This window comes from Epinephelus lanceolatus, chromosome 16 (genome assembly GCF_041903045.1).
Source record: "Epinephelus lanceolatus isolate andai-2023 chromosome 16, ASM4190304v1, whole genome shotgun sequence".
NCBI lineage: Eukaryota > Metazoa > Chordata > Actinopteri > Perciformes > Serranidae > Epinephelus > Epinephelus lanceolatus.
In genome coordinates this window covers 29714085-29731982 of record NC_135749.1, presented here as the reverse complement: position 1 = coordinate 29731982, position 17898 = coordinate 29714085, and the positions used below count along the sequence as shown (strand labels likewise).

Below are 17898 nucleotides of genomic sequence, written 5' to 3'. Positions count from 1 at the left end.
CATTGTCAGAACTCAATCATTTATTCCTGTAATCCAAAACTCTTTTTTTTTTGTCCACATGTCCTCCTCCTCCTCTTCTTCCTCCTCTGTGCAGGGAAATTAAGATTCAAGTGCAGCTTCATCCTCTAACGTAAACTTTCACTTACACCAGTGTAACAGAAACTCCCCGCCCTTTTAAATCGTTCACACAAGGCATGGCTCATGCAGACTCATGCGTGCGGCACATAACACAATTTCAAGGTCGTCTGAATATAAATAGAGGAAAAGAAGAAAATAAAGCCACAACAGGTGAAGTCATTCACACAGTTAGAAACACCCCTCTGTCCTCGGCAAACATCTGTTTTCCAAACAATCTGTCTCCCTCTGCTGTGCTCGGTGGCATTTCACCTTATAATTCATAATTTCATAATTGCAATATTTCTTGTGGAAAATGTGTACCTTTTTTTTTCTTTTTTTCTTTTTTTTTGCTTAAGTAGCCAAGGCATTTGCACCAAGGAGTAAACATAAATCATCATCTTATAAATCTCAGAGGTAGAACCCTGACAATTTACTCAGTGAGGAGATTGACAGGTAGATAGATCAGACAGACAGAAGTAAACAAACGCTGTCTGTGTTTAAGACGGTGTCTGTGAGTCGCAAAAGCAGCAAACGAGAAATGACCAAAAAAAGCTATGAAGTAAAGGAGAGCTCAGGTGTAACTGTTGGCGGGATTGGGTAGTTTTTTTGTGCAATCCTGGCAGCCGCTCTTCCCTCAAACGTAGAGGATGACATTGCTGTCAGTGGGACAGTGAAGGCCTTCAGAGGGGTTCAGGGCTCGGCAGGAGGGGGGCTGCTGGCCGGCCGCCAGGTGACAGCTTTTTGGGTGAGGGGAGTCACAGTCATCTGACGTCAGCTCTGCGATGTCGTCTGACTGAGTGTCCGACATCTCCAGGTCACTGCGGATGCTCTCCGGTTGAGCTAGGGTGACGTCTCGGAGCCCCTCCCTGATTGACACGCCCGGTGACAGTCCCAACACTGATCCAGACAGAGCCCCGCCCCTCCTGGAGCTGCAGTCCTGAGGCTCCTCCACACCTGAGACAGTCGCCATGGCAGCGGAGCCCGGGGGTGGGGTTAGGTCCTCTTCACTGGTCAGGCAGAGATGGCTGGGTTTGGTCTCAATGTCCACCTGGATCTCCAGGTTGGTGCACTCCCTGCAGAGACACAACAAGTCAGTGTCAGTGTGACGCTTCTGATGTTCAAACATCTGACAACTGACTAATGGGAACAACAATTTCTGACATTGGTCCAGTATTGAGTGAGTGGCCAAACAGTCTGCTGTTGATCCCTACAGAGATAGATCTCTTCGTTTAAGTTTAGGATCGTTTTTGATTAACCACAAACAGCCATGAAATAGTCATCTCCACAGCCACCAGACTCTATTTAAATACACAATCATTTTAGTCTGTATAGATTCAGCATATTTTCACATCTAAGTGGGTGAATTAAGGGTTTATATCAACCAAACCAGAGTTGGGGTTTGTTGAAACAGTGGAAAGAAGAACCAAGATGGCTTTTTGAGTTGTATTTTGTTTCTGTTGACTTTGAATGAAGTGTTTTTTTACAATGATAAAATTACTGTTTATTTAAATGGAGTCTGGTTGGTTTGCTTATAGTGATTATAGAGCCAAGATGTGTTAAGATGAAATACTATATTTGTGAAAGAATATTCTAAAAGGTTGGTTGCAATATAAGGAACCCCAATACAATTGCAGACCCCACTGTGATGAAGGAAACATAGCCGAAAACACTTCATAAAGTTTGCTGTTCTGGGGAGGAGATGTGTGTTTTTCATTTTGATGGCCGACATCAAATTGTTAAGTGCACGATTGTTCACAAAACAGCCTCATCTATGGCATGACAACCATATGCTATCATTACAAATGGCCCAACTGCTCTTGTAATTGAAAAACACAGGAATATTGTCAAGAGGAGCAGCAAATATTATGGCAGCCACTTCCACACACGTAGCTCTTTTTTCCTGTTAAGTATCTGCTAAGTAAAGCTCACACTAATGTACAGAGGGATTTATACAGCTTAAGGTGTCGCTAGAAATGAGACAACAACGTGAGATCATGGCATCAACCTGTCAAATCATCAGATTAGTTTTACCTATCTCAACCTCATCACATCCAAATCTAATCTGACAGAATGACAGAGCCCAGCCTGACAACTAACAAAACTCTCTTGTAGTGTGTGTGAAGAAAAAAGAATAGGGAGTAGAGAGAGATCAAAGACACCACAGACAAAGACAGAAGTGGCACCTGTCAGGTAGTGTGTAGGACGAGATGATGGATCCGGCCATTCCTCGAGTGCTGGCGCAGTCGCTCCCTGCGCCCAGGCTGCCTGTCTCCCTCTGGGCGGATTCTTTAGCCAGCTCCCCTGCCTGCACCTCCAGCCTGCAGGACAACAAACATTCAAATTAATCAATAAAACTGTTCTATTAATAATTGATAAAATAAACCATTAACTAACATTTACACTGCACAAAGACCATGACATGTTCATTATCGGCACTGATCAAATTATTTCTGTTTTAACCCTGTAAATTAATTTGTTTTCACGTCCTTCATACTTTATTATTATTTTAACAGCAAATCCCCAATAAAAATTCTGCACCCTCAGACTGGAATATATTGCAGTGTTTGAAAACTCTATAATTAAGATTTTTTTTTAAATCACACACTGGATGACTGAAGAGTGCCTTTAGGTTAACATAAAAATGACAATTTGTATAGATGAATATGTTATGTTGATAGTTAGGTCATCCATATTACCCATTTCTGAAAATAATCAAGTTCAAAAATCAATTTTCTAATGAATAACATTCTCTTGAGCTTAAACTTGGCTTGGCTGACTTCTTCTCTTTTCCTCACCTGCTGTATTTGCCGTTGCGTGTTCCCAGAGCTCCACCTGCCAGGGTGTTAAAGTGGGGTGTGTCACCCAGAGTCCCAGGGGCCACGGAGAGCCCCTCACTGGGGGAGGTGGTGCTCAGACCGCTGACCGCCCCGTCCAGACTGCTCTCGCCGAGGCTTGGGGACTTGAGGGCTCGCCATGCATCGGCCACTGCAGGATCACATAGACAATATTCTTTTTAGTACAAGATCTGTTAAATAGCATCCTGCTTGTCCTGAGGGAAATCAGTTTGGTGTCCTCACCTGTGATTGGACCATCGTCCTCATCAAAGTCAATGCGTACCCCACGTCCCTTCCCTCTGCTGACACCGCAGCCTCCTCCACGACACAGAGAAATGGGCACCACACCATACACGTAGGCCAACATGATGGGCACACCGATACCTGAGAACAGACAGAAACAGAATTACTCATAAGTTTCACAAAGCTTTGGCCAGTTTGTATGTGAACTCTTAACTGTAATCGATTGCTTTTTAGCTTCAGTTAACTTCTGTATTTCTGCTCTGGCTACGCATGGCCTTGGTCATGATGATTATTCTGTATGATCCCAATGAGCTCAAGAAATTAAGTAACAAATCAAGCAAGAAGGAGAAGGGGGAAAGATGAAAAGCAACACACGCAAAACAGCTGCCATAGAGTTAAACAATAATTCTCATTTCCATATTCTTTGCACATATCCCTTTGTTAGAGAAACAATATTCAAGTCAAAAACATGGTGTATTTACATTCACAGTGCATAAAAGACGACTTGTTGAGTTTCTTACCGACGCTGACAGCTGCGATGACAGGGGCGGTGATGATTGACAGGGCCACGCCTCCTGTGATGGCCAGGTTCCTCCTGTGACGAGACGTCTTCTTCAGCTCGTAGTGGGCATGGATCTGCAGCATGAGGGGAGGGACAGAGACTGAGGTCAACAAGCTGGTCAGACACTTCACAGCAGGTCAGAAATAAGGCTGAACACAGGCAGGGGACGAACAAGACACAGGGACTTGGCTTCGGTCTTGAGGATTTGTAGTATTTATTCACTGACAAACAGCCTAAGCTGTTCACACAGTGCTACATTTAGCTTCATAGTCTTCACTCCAGTCGCTGTGGCCTCACTGCTGTCACACATATGCACTCTCTCTCTTTCTGTCTGTCTCTCTACACACACTATCTAGCACCAAAATGAGGCACCAAAATCCGCGCTGTGATTCGGTCCGGTAGGTAGTGGTCATACAGGGTTTCCGTACCCAACTCTACCTCAGACTCTATGGAAAAATTGGTCAGTGGTGACGGTTTCTCACCTGTACAAGCTACAATGGTTGAGCCTAATACTCGGATGAAACCAGCATCCATCACGGATTGTGTACTTTTTATGAAGATGAGTATCATCCGAGTAAAATGTGTCAATATCTGTACTGATGATGACAAAAAATCTTCATTTGGGCGATTAATTAGTTGGTTGAACAGATACAGATAAAAAATAATGGTGTATTTGTTCTTCCATACAATCTACAAATACTCACTAAAACAAACAGAAACCACAAGTTTTCTCACACAGGCAAATAAAAGTGATAGTGATACTACAGAAAGCTTTCCTGCAGGGATTCATTATGAATCATTTACACACAGACCTACTTCTTTTAAACAGACTTCAAAGCTTTTTCTTCAGAAACAAAATCTGGGTCATAACTTGCCATAGAGAAACAAGTCTGCTTTACTCCTCTCACTGAAACACTTCCTGAAAAGATTCTGTCAGTAATTCCCTGATTAAGACGACCAAAGCTCCTTGGGCAGGTTTGAACAGACACAGGGTGTAGGTGAGCTCATGTGTCTGAGGCTGCAGTTAATCAAACTAGTTAACCACTTCCAACTGTTCGCACTGTGCCAGATCTTCAGAAGGCTTAAATAGAAATGAGCAGTTCCACTTTTGTCCACAGGAGAGCGCTGCAGTATTGTCATGTGCAGCCAAATGCCCATTGTCAGTCAGTTACCTTCCTCTTGTTATTTGAAAGAACATTCACCTTTTGTGTATCTAATAATGCAACAGCATAACCAACTGCAAAACATGACAAAGCAGGATCAGGATATCACATCTATGGAGACAAAAGAGGAATTTTGGCACATCTGCATGTTTTATAAAGCCAGGTGATGACTTATGAAGACCCTTTAGGATTGACACATTGATATATTCAATAGATTTTACATCAATATAACTGCCAGGATAATGAAACAAAGACAGTGCACAGAAAGCCAAGAGATTTCCACTGATAAGACAGAGGAAAACAAGAAATTCACTGTTAATGGCACCATTCATTTCTTGTGGATCAGTTCCTGCTGTTCACTTTATTTCAGTTGCTTTAAATTCCAGCTTCGCAGAAAATATATCTAAAAGATGTGGAGGTGGAGGAAGTATTCAGATACTTATACTTAAGTTAAAGTTGCAGTACTATGTCGTAGAAATACCCTGTTACAAGTTAAAGTTGTGCATTTAAAATTTTACTTAAGTAAAGGTATTAAAGTATAAAGTAAAAGCCCACTTGTTATGCAGGACAGCCCATTTCAGAATGATGTATGTTATATTATCAAATTATAATTATTGACAAATTAATGTGTGCATCACTTAAATGCAACCTGTCAAACAGGGGTCAGTTGTAATTACTTTATATGCTGCTTTGTAACCTTTAGTAACACATCATACTAAATTTGTTGATAATATTTTGTATGGATAATCTAAATCAGTAAAGTAGTAGTAACTACATTTACAATAACAATATCATATAACAATAATAATAATAATAATAATAATAATAATAATAATAATAATGCCTATGAAATGTAGAGGAAGTATAATATAGCATAAATCAAAAATACTGAGGTAAATTACAGGTACCTCAAAAAGGTTTTAAATACAATACTTCTTCTAAGTCTCCTACCAGAGGAACTTCAATATACAACTTAAAATAAAGTTAAGGTAACTTCTCTAAAACACTTTCTTAAGTTTAAGGACTTAAAAATAGATAATTTCAGATGTTTTAAGAATCCCAACTTTATCAAAAGTCTGTTCTATAAACCATCAGTCAGCTGTGGGTTCTATTTTTGAAGTCTGTCTTTCGGTCAGTGTGATTGTTGATGCGAATGGAAACCTTTTTGTGGTTCTCAAAGGAACTGAAAGTTGTTACTGTTATTTCTGGAAAACGTTTAACATTGTGTCAAAAACGAGGACAGCATACTGAAACTCAAACAGAAAAAGGTTTTTGTTCAGCAACGTTGTAAATTCCAGGTAATTACCAGAGGGGGATTGTGAAAGAGTGACTGTAGCAGAGCTGTAAACTATTTGTGTGTGTTGCTACAACTCTGAGGTTTTTTTTTTCACTTCTGGTTTCTGTAGCTGACGATAAACGTCAAGTGAACTGACCATAGGGATTAAAACAGTGTTGCTCAGTGTGAAGGGCAGCTTAGTTAGTTACACACAGAGGAAACAATAAAAAGAAACAGATAAGGAAGATAAGAAATCACCAGATTAAGATTATGAAAGCATTAATAATGATTCATAATCATCTTGAAAAGTCCCTTCCACGTCTCTAATTTCTATTTTTCCCCACATCGTTTTCAAGTTATATTCAGGAGGTTAGATTGTAATTTGTCTTTTGTGGTCAAAACAATACTTTTGTCATCATTAACAAAAATAAAACAATATGAAAAATCCACAAATGTAAAATCATCAAAACTAAATTAAGTGAGATACAAATGGAGTAGCATGTGTGCTATATATTAAGCTTAAAATCTGTGTTTTGGGCCGTTTTGCTTTGATTCATGTACGTGAAACAGGTAAACATGCATTTTTTGAATTAATTTGAATCAAACACTCAATAAAAACTTGCTTTACAGCTGAGTAAAAGAGAAAATACACCAAAGCAGAATAAAAAGGTGAGGGAAATCATGATGAAAAACTAACTTAACTAACTAACTTAATTAATTAATCATATAAACAACAAATCAGCAGTAGGCCTTCAACTTGGTGAAAATGTGCAGCCAATTCTCTTTTTCTCTTCTGGGAAATGATGAAATCTTGACACGATCATGTACACGTCAAAGCACTCTTTACTTAAAATGTATTATACTGTTCCAGTAACTGAAGCTTGTTCCTCTTTGTAGGGCTGCAACTAACAATTATCACTGTCAGTCAATCTGTTGATTATTTTCTCTATTAATTGAATAGATGTTTTATATTTCTGATTGATATTTGACCAGGGCTACTTAGTTTTACAGTTTGATGAGAGTTTAGTCTGAGCCTGACAGAGAAGGAGAGGAGTGAATCTCTCTTGATCCGCTTCTATACTCTTTGTGTTTGTAGTGACAGGCATACGAAAGTGCAGCCAGCGAAAGTTGTGTCATCCAGCAGATTTGAGCTGAGAGATGAGCAGGGAGATCTGGATGCTAGTAAGATAAAGGGAATTGTACCACAGTTCATTCACACATACTACACACATTGTTATGACACAAGGCCAGTTGAAAATCGGCAAAGTATCCCTTTAATCCAATATCAAATTAGTTGGCGATAAATTTAACGCATCGAATAATCACTTGTAGCTCTACCTCTCTGAAGGTCTCTCACCTTGCGACCAACGTAAACAGGGATGCCAATGACCATGGCGGGAACAGCGATGCCTGCGATAAGGGTGATGCCGACTGGAGCTCCGATCAGGGTGCCCAGCTGCCACAAAATCTTCTTCTTCCTGCTCCAAGGCTTTTTTCCCCAAAATGTACAGCCAGATGGACTGATGGAGGGAAACACAGAGGAAGGGAAGAAGAGAGGAACGGGGGAGAAAAGGGAAAACAGTTTACATTTCCACATCTGTGAAATATAAAAAGGTCGAACATGGAGCTGATGTAAGATATTAAGGAAGAGATCTCAGTACCTGAGGTAGTGCAGGTCGGAGATCTCCTTCATGCAGAGCCAGCAGAACTCACAGCCGCAGACGGCGCAGGTCATGTGATTGCAGCTTCCATCATTCATCTTGATGATGTAGGCACCACAGCGAGGGCAGGGCTTGATGTCATCAGCTGAGAACAGAGGGAAGTTTAGCTCCTTGTGACGTCGCTAACATCAGGACATTTCTTTCCTTTAATTTCCTTTGTTGCATGTGGTTATTTGCTTTCTTGCTGAGAGTCACAGCAGATCAATACCACTCTTGTGTTTGTGTGGAAAATATGAAGCTGAGCAACCGGATTTTGGCATTTTTACACAGAGAGATTTAAGATTTATCAAGAAAGATTTATCAAGAACTAACGTGTTAGTTAGTGAGCTTTGGAGCTGTTGGAAAGTGGATTTTGTTTCCATTAGACAGAGCAATGCAAGTTTTTCCCCTGTTATCAGTTTTTATGCTAAGCTAAGCTAACCAGCTGCTGGCTGTCGCTACATATTTATCTGAGAGATATGAGAGTGGTATCAATCTTCTCACCAGACTCTCAGTAATAACATGAATAAGTGTATTTCCCAAAATGTCGACAGCCCTTGACTTCACTAAAGTACCCAACACCCCCCACATGTGTCCTCCCAACTCACCGTTGTTTCGAAACTCAGCTGTTAACTATAAAAGGACAAAACATAAGCAATGAGCCAGAATGAGTCAAGTAATAGAGTCCCAAAACCCAGAGATGAGTTAGCATTTTAGCACTCAGGGACTATTGAAGTTAATGGGTTTTTTGAGTGGATTTTTAGTTGGAAGCATGAAATACGGTCTGTGGTTAACACAAGCTTAAGAGATTTCCATGGTTTGTTCTATGAGATAAAATACCTCAGTAAAAAAACCCACTCATGAATCTTAAAGCTTTAACATGTCTTAAAAAAGGCAGTTGCTAACAAGTGGCTAAAAGAGACTACAGAGGTTGTCAGGGAGTTAAACATCATCACCCTGAACATGCAAACTCATCTACTCACTGGTCCGCCTCTACAGCTTCATTGTGGTGGCAATGTTTAAGTCATGCAATTATAGTGTAGTTTGTTTAAAGCCTAACATCAGCTTTTGACTTCTGGTGACTGCACTTACGCTTCAGAAATCATAAAAGTGGTGTTTATTTGTGAAGATTATCTTACTGAACAAAGCGTGTGAGCATCATAAACTTCTGTTTCCCACAGAGATCATTTTCTGTAATAATCCAAAATCCAACAGAAAAAATCCCATCGGCTTATTGTCAAGGCATCCAAGACGCAAATATAGCGAGGTGAAACGGCAGACGAGTGAATCTGGAGTTGGCTTTCTCATTCACTTTCTCTGGCGAGCGTGATCAACAATCCTGCATGGTATACCTTTAAAAGTAAGAAAAGCAAAAACTCTACAATGGTCCCATCTCGATAGTGTTTTCCAGCTTCTGTTGGCAACAAAATCAAACCTCATTAGAGTAATGGATCGGACAATTGCAGCAGTTTGTCTTCTAATGCATTTCAAAGGAAAGAAAGCCAGGAAGCCAAAAAAAAAAAAAGTCCATTTGCTGTGTGTTTGATGCTGGGAACGCTCTCTGCTCTTTAAAGGGCATTTTGGCATTTTAACTTAGAGAGACTCTGGCAGATCCAGATCAAATGGGCCAAATGTATGTGTGTGTGTGTCTGTGTGAGAGAGAGTGGTTGTTATTGTTTTTTACTCTGTAGTCTACTGAGAAACTCTCTTATCTCTCTCTTCCCCCCATTTTACTTCTCTCTCTCTTTTTGTCTATATCCCGTTGACTAATCAGCAGGTATGACCAGACAGACAGATGGGCAGGGAGGGAGCGGCTTGGATTTTTTTATGAGTCAGTTTTGATCCTCTGGATTGTTGTCAGGTCTTCTGAATACTTGGCAGAGAGAGGCAGACTGAAAGTGGTGCGTTAAGTAAAGACAGAGATAGATAGATTGACTGAGGACAGATGGACGGATTTAGTTAATAGATTTTTAATCAAAATGGGATTAAAGACACACAGAAACATGTAAGGATGTTTGCACGCACAAGCATGAATGTTTGTATCTATCATCACCACCACACCAAGTGAAGGACTACCTCAGCATTTTAGGAAATATGCTGTTCTGCTCGTGCTGAGAGATAGATAGGAAGACTGACACCACTATTATATCTGTGCTTTAAATGTAATGAAGCCACAGCGAGAAGACAGTTAGCTTGTCTTAGCATAAAGAGTGGAAACACAGGGAAACAGCTAGCCAGGCTCTATCTAAAGGTAACAAAAACCAGCACCTCAAGAGCAACAGTATCTGGCATCTGTTTCTTACTTATTCACTCTCTCTTTCAAACTTGGTGCTAAAAAATTTGGAAAGATGTTCTAGCACTGCTTAGACAGAGACAGACTGACTTTGTGGCAGCATGTTATGGCACTGCGCCGGAGAAGGGTCAAAAATTTGCGCGGCAACCTGGGTATCATATTTTTATAACCCCCAATCGGAGCTGTTTAGAGCTTACAGAGACAGACCTTTAAAAGAGCAAAATCCTTCTTGTTTAACCAGAAACAGCACAGAACTCTCGATCGCTAGACCCACCAGACCCTATTTAAATAAACCGTAATTTTAACATGGTAAAGCAAACTTCATTCAAAGTTGTCAGAAACAAAATAAAACCCACAAGAAACATATTGGTTCATCTATCCACTGTTCCAACAATCACCAGCTCTGGTTTGGTTAAAATAAACCTTCAATTCACCCAGTTAGATGTAAACATATGCTGAATCTGTCCATGCTATAATTACTGCTTATTTAAATGAGGTCTGGTGGGTTTGGCAAAGGCGGTTTTTGGGCCTAAAAAGGCCTATCTCTGTAGGGATCTTTTTTTTAATGTGGTCAGACACTTACAATAATTATTCCCCTTTCGTCACTTAAATGCAAAATCATATTAAAATAAGGTCCAGTTTCACTGAGTTTACTGAGTTCAGAAACATAAATGTTAAGGTGACACTTTAAATGCTGTATGACAGAAAGCAGGGCGCTGCAGTCAGGAAACAATCAAGAGGAGACACTGTGATATAAATAGTGTCTCATGCTCGATTGAAGCAGCGAGGAGTCGGTAGAACAGACGTGAGACGAGTTTGACTCATAGTCTGACAGACTGACATGTGATAAAGACTGACAGAGACAGAGAGGCAGAGAGTTCTCAGAGGTGTGAAGGATATTTTCAGGTTGGAAATGCTGGAGGAGAAGATTTTATCTGCCTGTTCATGTCAGACAGAAGCACATACACACACATCTGCACAATATGTGAGTGTGTGTCTAACTGCGGTTACTTTTCAGTCACTCTCCAGGGAGGATGAGAGGTGTGTGTGCTTTTCCAAGTACTTACCGGGTCCCTGCTCCTGTGTGTAGCTGGGTGAGTGGTTGCTGTGGGTGTGCAGGGATTGTGCCCTCTGTTGGCGGGCAGAGTCGCAGGTCTGGTTGGGGTGCCAGGCCTGTTTGCAGTGGTAACAGAACTCGGCGCCGCATCCCTCTCTGCGACACACCAACCTGGGACAGCTGGCACAGCCCGAGGCAATGACGGCAAACCTGAGAGGAAGAGACAGACAAAGAGAGGAGTGTTCATAAATGAGGAAAATGAAGAGGTCAAGCTATGCAAAAAGACTTTTTGATTGTGATGAGGCAATAACTGACAACTCTACGGTATATTAAAGCTTCATTAAGGAGAATATCTTTTATTGACACTAAATGAAAAGACTGTGAAGTATATTAAAAGTTGTTAGTACTGCTGATCCCACTGAGAATCATCATCCAGACATCTGAAATTAAGGTCAGCCCCTCACAGCTTGTGGGAAAAGAGCCAAAGTAATCAACTGATTGATGAACAAAGTCTGGCAAGTCAAAGATATTCCAGTCAGATGTTCTTTTCACTCAAACAAAATCCAAACAGGTCGTGAATTCTTGGCTGACACTTGACAGGTGCAAAGAGGATCTCTGTATTTACAACAGCAACATTTCAGACCAAATTAAAATCATTTCAATGTCAAGTAGACTCCCAATTTAGCTGGTCAACCTTGACATGCAAATTTGCACCAGTGACTAATTGCAAACTGGCCTGAAAATACTAACATCTGAGGGAACAGAGACCTTGAGACTACAAAATGGATAAAGCTAATCCAAATTCATATGACCTTGCTCTGCCTGAGTAGGAACTTCTCCCTAAATGAAATACAGCGTGCTTTGCAGTCAGTTATGAGACAGCAGTCACATTTTGAGGGAGTGAAAATCAGCCTCTGCCTCTTCCTTCCAGAACAGACAGCTGACATGGTTTCAGTCATACAGATGGAAAGCCCAGGTTCTTGAGAATCGACTCATTTAAAAAGCGTTCTAGGACCCATTTCTTGCTTGTCATTTCTCATGGACCTTGCTTTTAGATTTAATGCATAGCGCCCTTAAGAAGCACTCTGTGCAACCATTAACCTTATTATTTTATTTTAACTTACTTTTTCTACTTATTTTTGTTTCTTCTGCACATCTCTGAGTTTGGGTACAAAAAATTTGGCCATCAATATGTCTAAACCAAATTTCATGGTAATCCATCCACACCTGTACTTTTCCTTCTATAACAGGGCAAAATGTCTGGTGTGAAAAAGGCCTATTGTCAGAGCAGTTTACTTTCAAAACACAAATGTCAACCTTGTGGTTGCACTATGGAGGAAAAGTCAGGGGATCACCAAAGTCAGTATGAATCATTGCCTAGGCAGCATGAATATATGTACAAAATTTTCTAGCAATCCACTGTATAGTTTTTGAGATATTTCCATTTCCATGACCATGTAAGTCACAAGAACATCATAAGATTATATCATATAATACGGGTTGTTCTGTCCCTTGGTAACATCTTAACTTAAATCAGTAACTTTTACCCTTTATCCACACTATATAACAGTGTAATAATCATAGCTAATCTCTACAGTCTGTGACACTGACTGAACTCAGGCCACTAACTTGGATATTACATTAATGAGATGTAACTTTAAGAAATGCAAGAAACTGTTAACTCAACCGAAGTTCTAAGAGATGAAAGTTTTCAATATGGCCACTAATGGGCACATTACAGAGCCTGGAAGCTCTTCGCAGGCTGAGAGGAGTGAAAGGAGATTTGATCAATAGAGTAATCACTTAGTATCAACATTGAGAGGAGGGAGAATGAGATGGGATGAGGTCAATCAATATGGATTTCACAAGGTTCAATACTGAGAAAGGAGACAGAGGAGTGTAAATACAGCAGTGATGGAGTTATTGTTGAGGCTGTATTCAGAGACGAGACATTAAAAGGGTCAAACCAGCAGTAATTCGTGCTCAATTTAAACTTGTATTGAAGGACCATGTGTTGCAGGGGAGAACAAAACATGACAATCCAGATTACTTTGTGATGGATTCTTTCTTATTCAAGAAGTGCTATGAATCACTAGAAAATATTCATAAATCTTGCACCACCAAGAAATTCCCTAAAATAACCACATGTTCCTCAACTGTGGTCTGACTTTCCACTAAACTTCATTGACTTCACTTCTTATGCTTTTGAAATATCCTGCCAACAATCAAATAGACAAGCCAAAACCAAATCTAGCTTTCATTGAGGAGGTAAAAACTTCATAAAGAAAACATATTCCCAATACAACTTCACCTGACTGACAATTCTTTTGTTGTGTGCTGAAGTTAGGCCAGCACTTCTAAGCAAATAATTGGTAAATATAGAAAAGGGGAGGCATTTTATAACAGTTAGGACAAAAAAGGCAATTACAGAGAGGGCGCGAGACTGAGATATAGGCTATCAATCACTGAGGAAATCACAAAGGAGACCAGTCATCAAATATTGTCACCAAGCTAAGTGGGAGAAAACATGTTGGAGGAGTGATAACAAAAGCAGAGCAGGATTTCAACATTTTTTGCCTTTTTTCTACTCGGACAAACAAAGACGATGCCAGTTTTCTGCATGTTAGTTGGGTGTTGAAGTTATACTATAAAAAAGAAGGAAGAGCCAAGTGTGGAAGAAGTGATAACATGACAAACTTATAATTGTTTTGGCACGCCTCCAACACGCCGGCCCCAACATGTCGCTCATTACCAGCTCTTCAAACACTGTGACAGGCCTGTTCTCTCAGGACGGAATAAATTAATGGACATCAGAGGAGACAAGAGTTTTCTTTCTCGGGACAAGATGAGACAAGAACTGGCATTTCTGCGGAGACACTTCACCTCCCATCTGTGAGGATCTAGACATCACTTCTGTCTCAAAACATCAGCACAAAAGTAGCTTCTGTAGTGATGAAACAACCTGTCAGACGTGTTTTCAACAAGCCTTTGAGAGGTCAAATGGTCACTTAACTGACTCAATGCTTAAATAACGGTATAAACTTTCAATTCAATGAAGAGAAACAAAAACACAAAGATGCAAGTTTTGCATTTTTTCCTGCAACATCAGCACTCTGGTTCAAACTCGCCTAAACAAAAACAGAACAGCAGAGTGTCAAACGACAACTGAACAAGGGCTTCACAAGAAAGCCAATTTCTCAACCATTTCCATTTTTTAAAAAAAAAATCTCCCCGCCATGTGAAAATCCCATTTTTGTCAGCGAGGTCTAACTTCTCAACGTTTATACTGTAGCTGTCATCTGTATTTACACAGTAAGGTCACACACGATTTATATGTCTGTGTTTGTGTTCTTAAAAATCTACACAGCAATAAAAGAAGAGAGAGAAAAGCTGTCTCAATACAAAACTGGGTTGCACCAATAAGGATTAATTTAAGGCAGATGCTATGCTATTAAATGTGGGCTGCCCTATATTTCTCAACAAAACGTTACACAAGTCAGTTAGTTAGCCCAGTGTCACTTGTGATGGCTCACCAGAGAAGCTCTAGTCTCCTGCTTGAAAAAAAAAAAAACCCTGCTGACCGATATAAGCGAGCTAATTTGCCAAATAATAAGTACTTGGGGTGAGTGTGTCTCTTCACTTTCTTTGAGGAATTTGATTATTTTGCTAAAGTCATTTAAAAAAGGCTGCCATTTTAAAAGTTAAACCTCCTCAAGTGTAAGTTTAAAGCTAATATTGGATCACATTTTAAACTGGAGTTCAAATTTTGGATGGGTCAAACAAACTCCGGACTTTCAGCCGGGAGACTGCTGTTCATGTTCTGTGTGAAACCAAAAGTCTAACGAGTTGTTCAACAGTGTGCTAGTATGTGTAGCATACTATGCTTGTGCCTAAGGTCATGTGACATAGCCTATTTGATATATGTCACATGACGTTACATTATGCTTGTAACAACTGCGCTTATTTTAAGACGAACCATGATGTTTTTTTCTACACCTAACCATGTACATTTGTTGCCTAAACCTAAAGAATTAAACTTAGGAATGAAGTTTTAAACTAAGTTTATTTTGAAATGACAGTGTATACATTTAACAAGCTGAAACTGAATATTTCCTGTGAAAATGGAAGTTTATTTTGAAAAGTCACAATACATGTAACAAGTGTAAATTGGCACACCATCCCTGAGCATCCCAAACTGATGTGGGAGGGGTATCTAAAGCATTGCAGTTTAACATGTCCATCCATTCATCTTCTAACCGCTTCATCCTCTTGAGGGTCGTGGGGGGGCTGGAGCCTATCCCAGCTGACATTGGGCGAGAGGCAGGGTACACCCTGGACAGGTCGCCAGACTATCGCAGGGCTGACAGAGACAGACAACCACAACCATTCATGCTCACATTCACACCTACAGACAATTTAGAGTTATCAATTAACCTAATCCCAAATCTGCATGTCTTTGGACTGTGGGAGGAAGCCGGGGTGCCCGGAGAGAACCCATGCTGACACGGGGAAAACAAGCACTCCGCACAGAAGGACTCCACACCACCGTGCCGCCCAGTTTAACATGTCATGTTTGGCAAATGACAATGTGTTGGTAAAAACTAAAGTGATGTTTAAAGAGAGGTTAAAATATCATGTTTCCTCATTTTAAGTTAATTTTAAACATGATTTCAGATTAAAATCAGATTTAATTATGTTTAAAAATGAATCCCAGTTTGTGTAACCCAGCTTTGGGGCCTTACATTTTTGTGGTGGCATGACGACCAAAGCAGAGGCAATATCTGGACCAAATTTCACAGCAATCCATCAAAAAGATGTTGAGATATTTCAGTCTGGACCAAGTCAGTGAACAGACCAACATATCTACAGCAGTGGCTAAAGAACATGTAGAGAACAACAAGAGAAACGACAACGATGGAGCATATGTGTGTTTTTTTGCTCTGCATGTGGCTAACTCAGGAATTGTTGCGGTACAAAGCACAGGTTGCCACGACAGCTTTTTCCTGGGAGAGCATCCCACGTCACAGCTGCCTCACGATTGGTGGATTCTGATGCGGCGCTGAGAGCAATTCAGGCTGACATTTCCAGGATGGGAGAGGAAAGAAAAGAGACAAACAGAAAGCATAGAGATAGATAAAACAAAAGGAGGGTAAGAGGGGCATGTGAGATCATGAGCTGAGATGTAAATGCGGGATACAACAAGACAGATTCGGGGGGGAGAGACGGAGGAGACGGAGGAGAGGCAGAGGAGTTCTATGAGTGCTGACATGCTGTGTGCTGAGAGGAAACGTGCACAGACAGTCCTGTCAGTGTTCAGCTCCACCAAAAGCCACCTGGGAATCCTGCTGAGCTTGTAAATGTAATGTTACAACACACACAGAGATGCACTCTAATAGCCAGCTGTATTTAACACCAGGATGAACTGAACATGATTCAGTCTGACTCACACAGAAACATGAAAAACACATTAAGTGTCCGTCAGCAACAAAGGCCAAAAACCCAGAACAATGACACAAACACCAAATCCAGCATGAACACGTATTGATCTGTTTAATTAAGTCCTGACTCCTGTTACCCCTGGCAACGCTCCCTCTATCCTGCATCGATAGTTGCCATAGCAACTGACAGCCAAAGGAGATGGGACTCTTTGTTCTCACTGGATACTCGAGTCTGACAATCACACACAGGCCGAGACCTTATTGGCTGGATGAGACGAGCAGGTTGGAGGTGAGTAACTGAGTTATTGTAGTTAAAGGGACAGTTCACCCCAAAATCAAAAGTACACGTTTTTCCTCTTACCTGTAGTGTTATTTATCAACCTAGATTGTTTTGGTGTGAGTTGTCGGAGATATCAGCTGTAGAGATGTCTGCTTTTTCTCTAATATAATGGAACTAGATGGCACTCAGCTTGTGAAACTCAAGGCATCCAAAAAAAAAAAAAAAATCTGAAAAACTCAACAGCAATGTCCCTTTCTAGAAACCATGACCTGCTTACTCAAGATAATCCACAGATCTTGGTGTGAGCAGTTTTATGTAGGAAAAATTTAGTCCGAGTCTTTCTTCAGATCTACACCTTCAAACTATATCACTGTGCAGAAAGCAGCGTGCATCTACTCATGGACAACAGGTCTGTGCTTGTAAACATTAATGGCATCCTCTTTGGCTAACTGTAAAATTACATAGCTCAGGGGTGCTAGGTGAGCTAGTAGTAGATGCACACTTCCCTAAATTCATCAGGTTTCGAAATGTTTGAAATTGTTGCATCTCAGTCTGCAATTTTCAACCTGCACATTTGCATACTGCAGTTTGTTTTTTATTTACCACCACATACTTTTTGTATGCCAACAAATTTATCTTTGGTATCATTTTTTCCTAATTGGATCTGTAGAAATAGATGTTGACTTGCTGGGAATGAATGGCGTTAACATTTGATTCAGGAAATAAAGTGAAATTTAATTAATTTGTGGCACACTCTTTAATAACACACTTTGTGAGGGACTTGAGGGAAGATATCATGTGTTTTCATGTCAAAAGGCTCAACCCCAAGTCAAGTCAAGGGTCACTGATGTTAAAGCACAAATCGAGTTGGGAGTAATTTTTTGATTTTGTCAAGTTGAGCCTAAAGTTCACATCTCTGGTTAATATTGAAAATA

The 17898-nt window shown here is 40.4% G+C and overlaps 1 protein-coding gene across 1 annotated transcript in view; it reads right to left on the bottom strand.

Moving 5' to 3' along the window:
• Positions 1–409: 409 nt before the first annotated feature.
• The window catches only part of rnf19b (ring finger protein 19B), a 48078-nt gene continuing 30589 nt past the window's right edge, over positions 410–17898 (bottom strand). The window contains exons 3-10 of the mRNA XM_033637443.2: positions 11256–11455; positions 7857–8001; positions 7553–7715; positions 3716–3830; positions 3195–3335; positions 2913–3102; positions 2301–2435; positions 410–1190 (exon numbers count right to left, since the gene is read on the bottom strand). Of these exons, the coding sequence (XP_033493334.2) occupies positions 752–1190; positions 2301–2435; positions 2913–3102; positions 3195–3335; positions 3716–3830; positions 7553–7715; positions 7857–8001; positions 11256–11455 (1528 nt within the window). The 3' untranslated portion in view covers positions 410–751. The remainder of the gene's footprint in view (positions 1191–2300; positions 2436–2912; positions 3103–3194; positions 3336–3715; positions 3831–7552; positions 7716–7856; positions 8002–11255; positions 11456–17898) is intronic.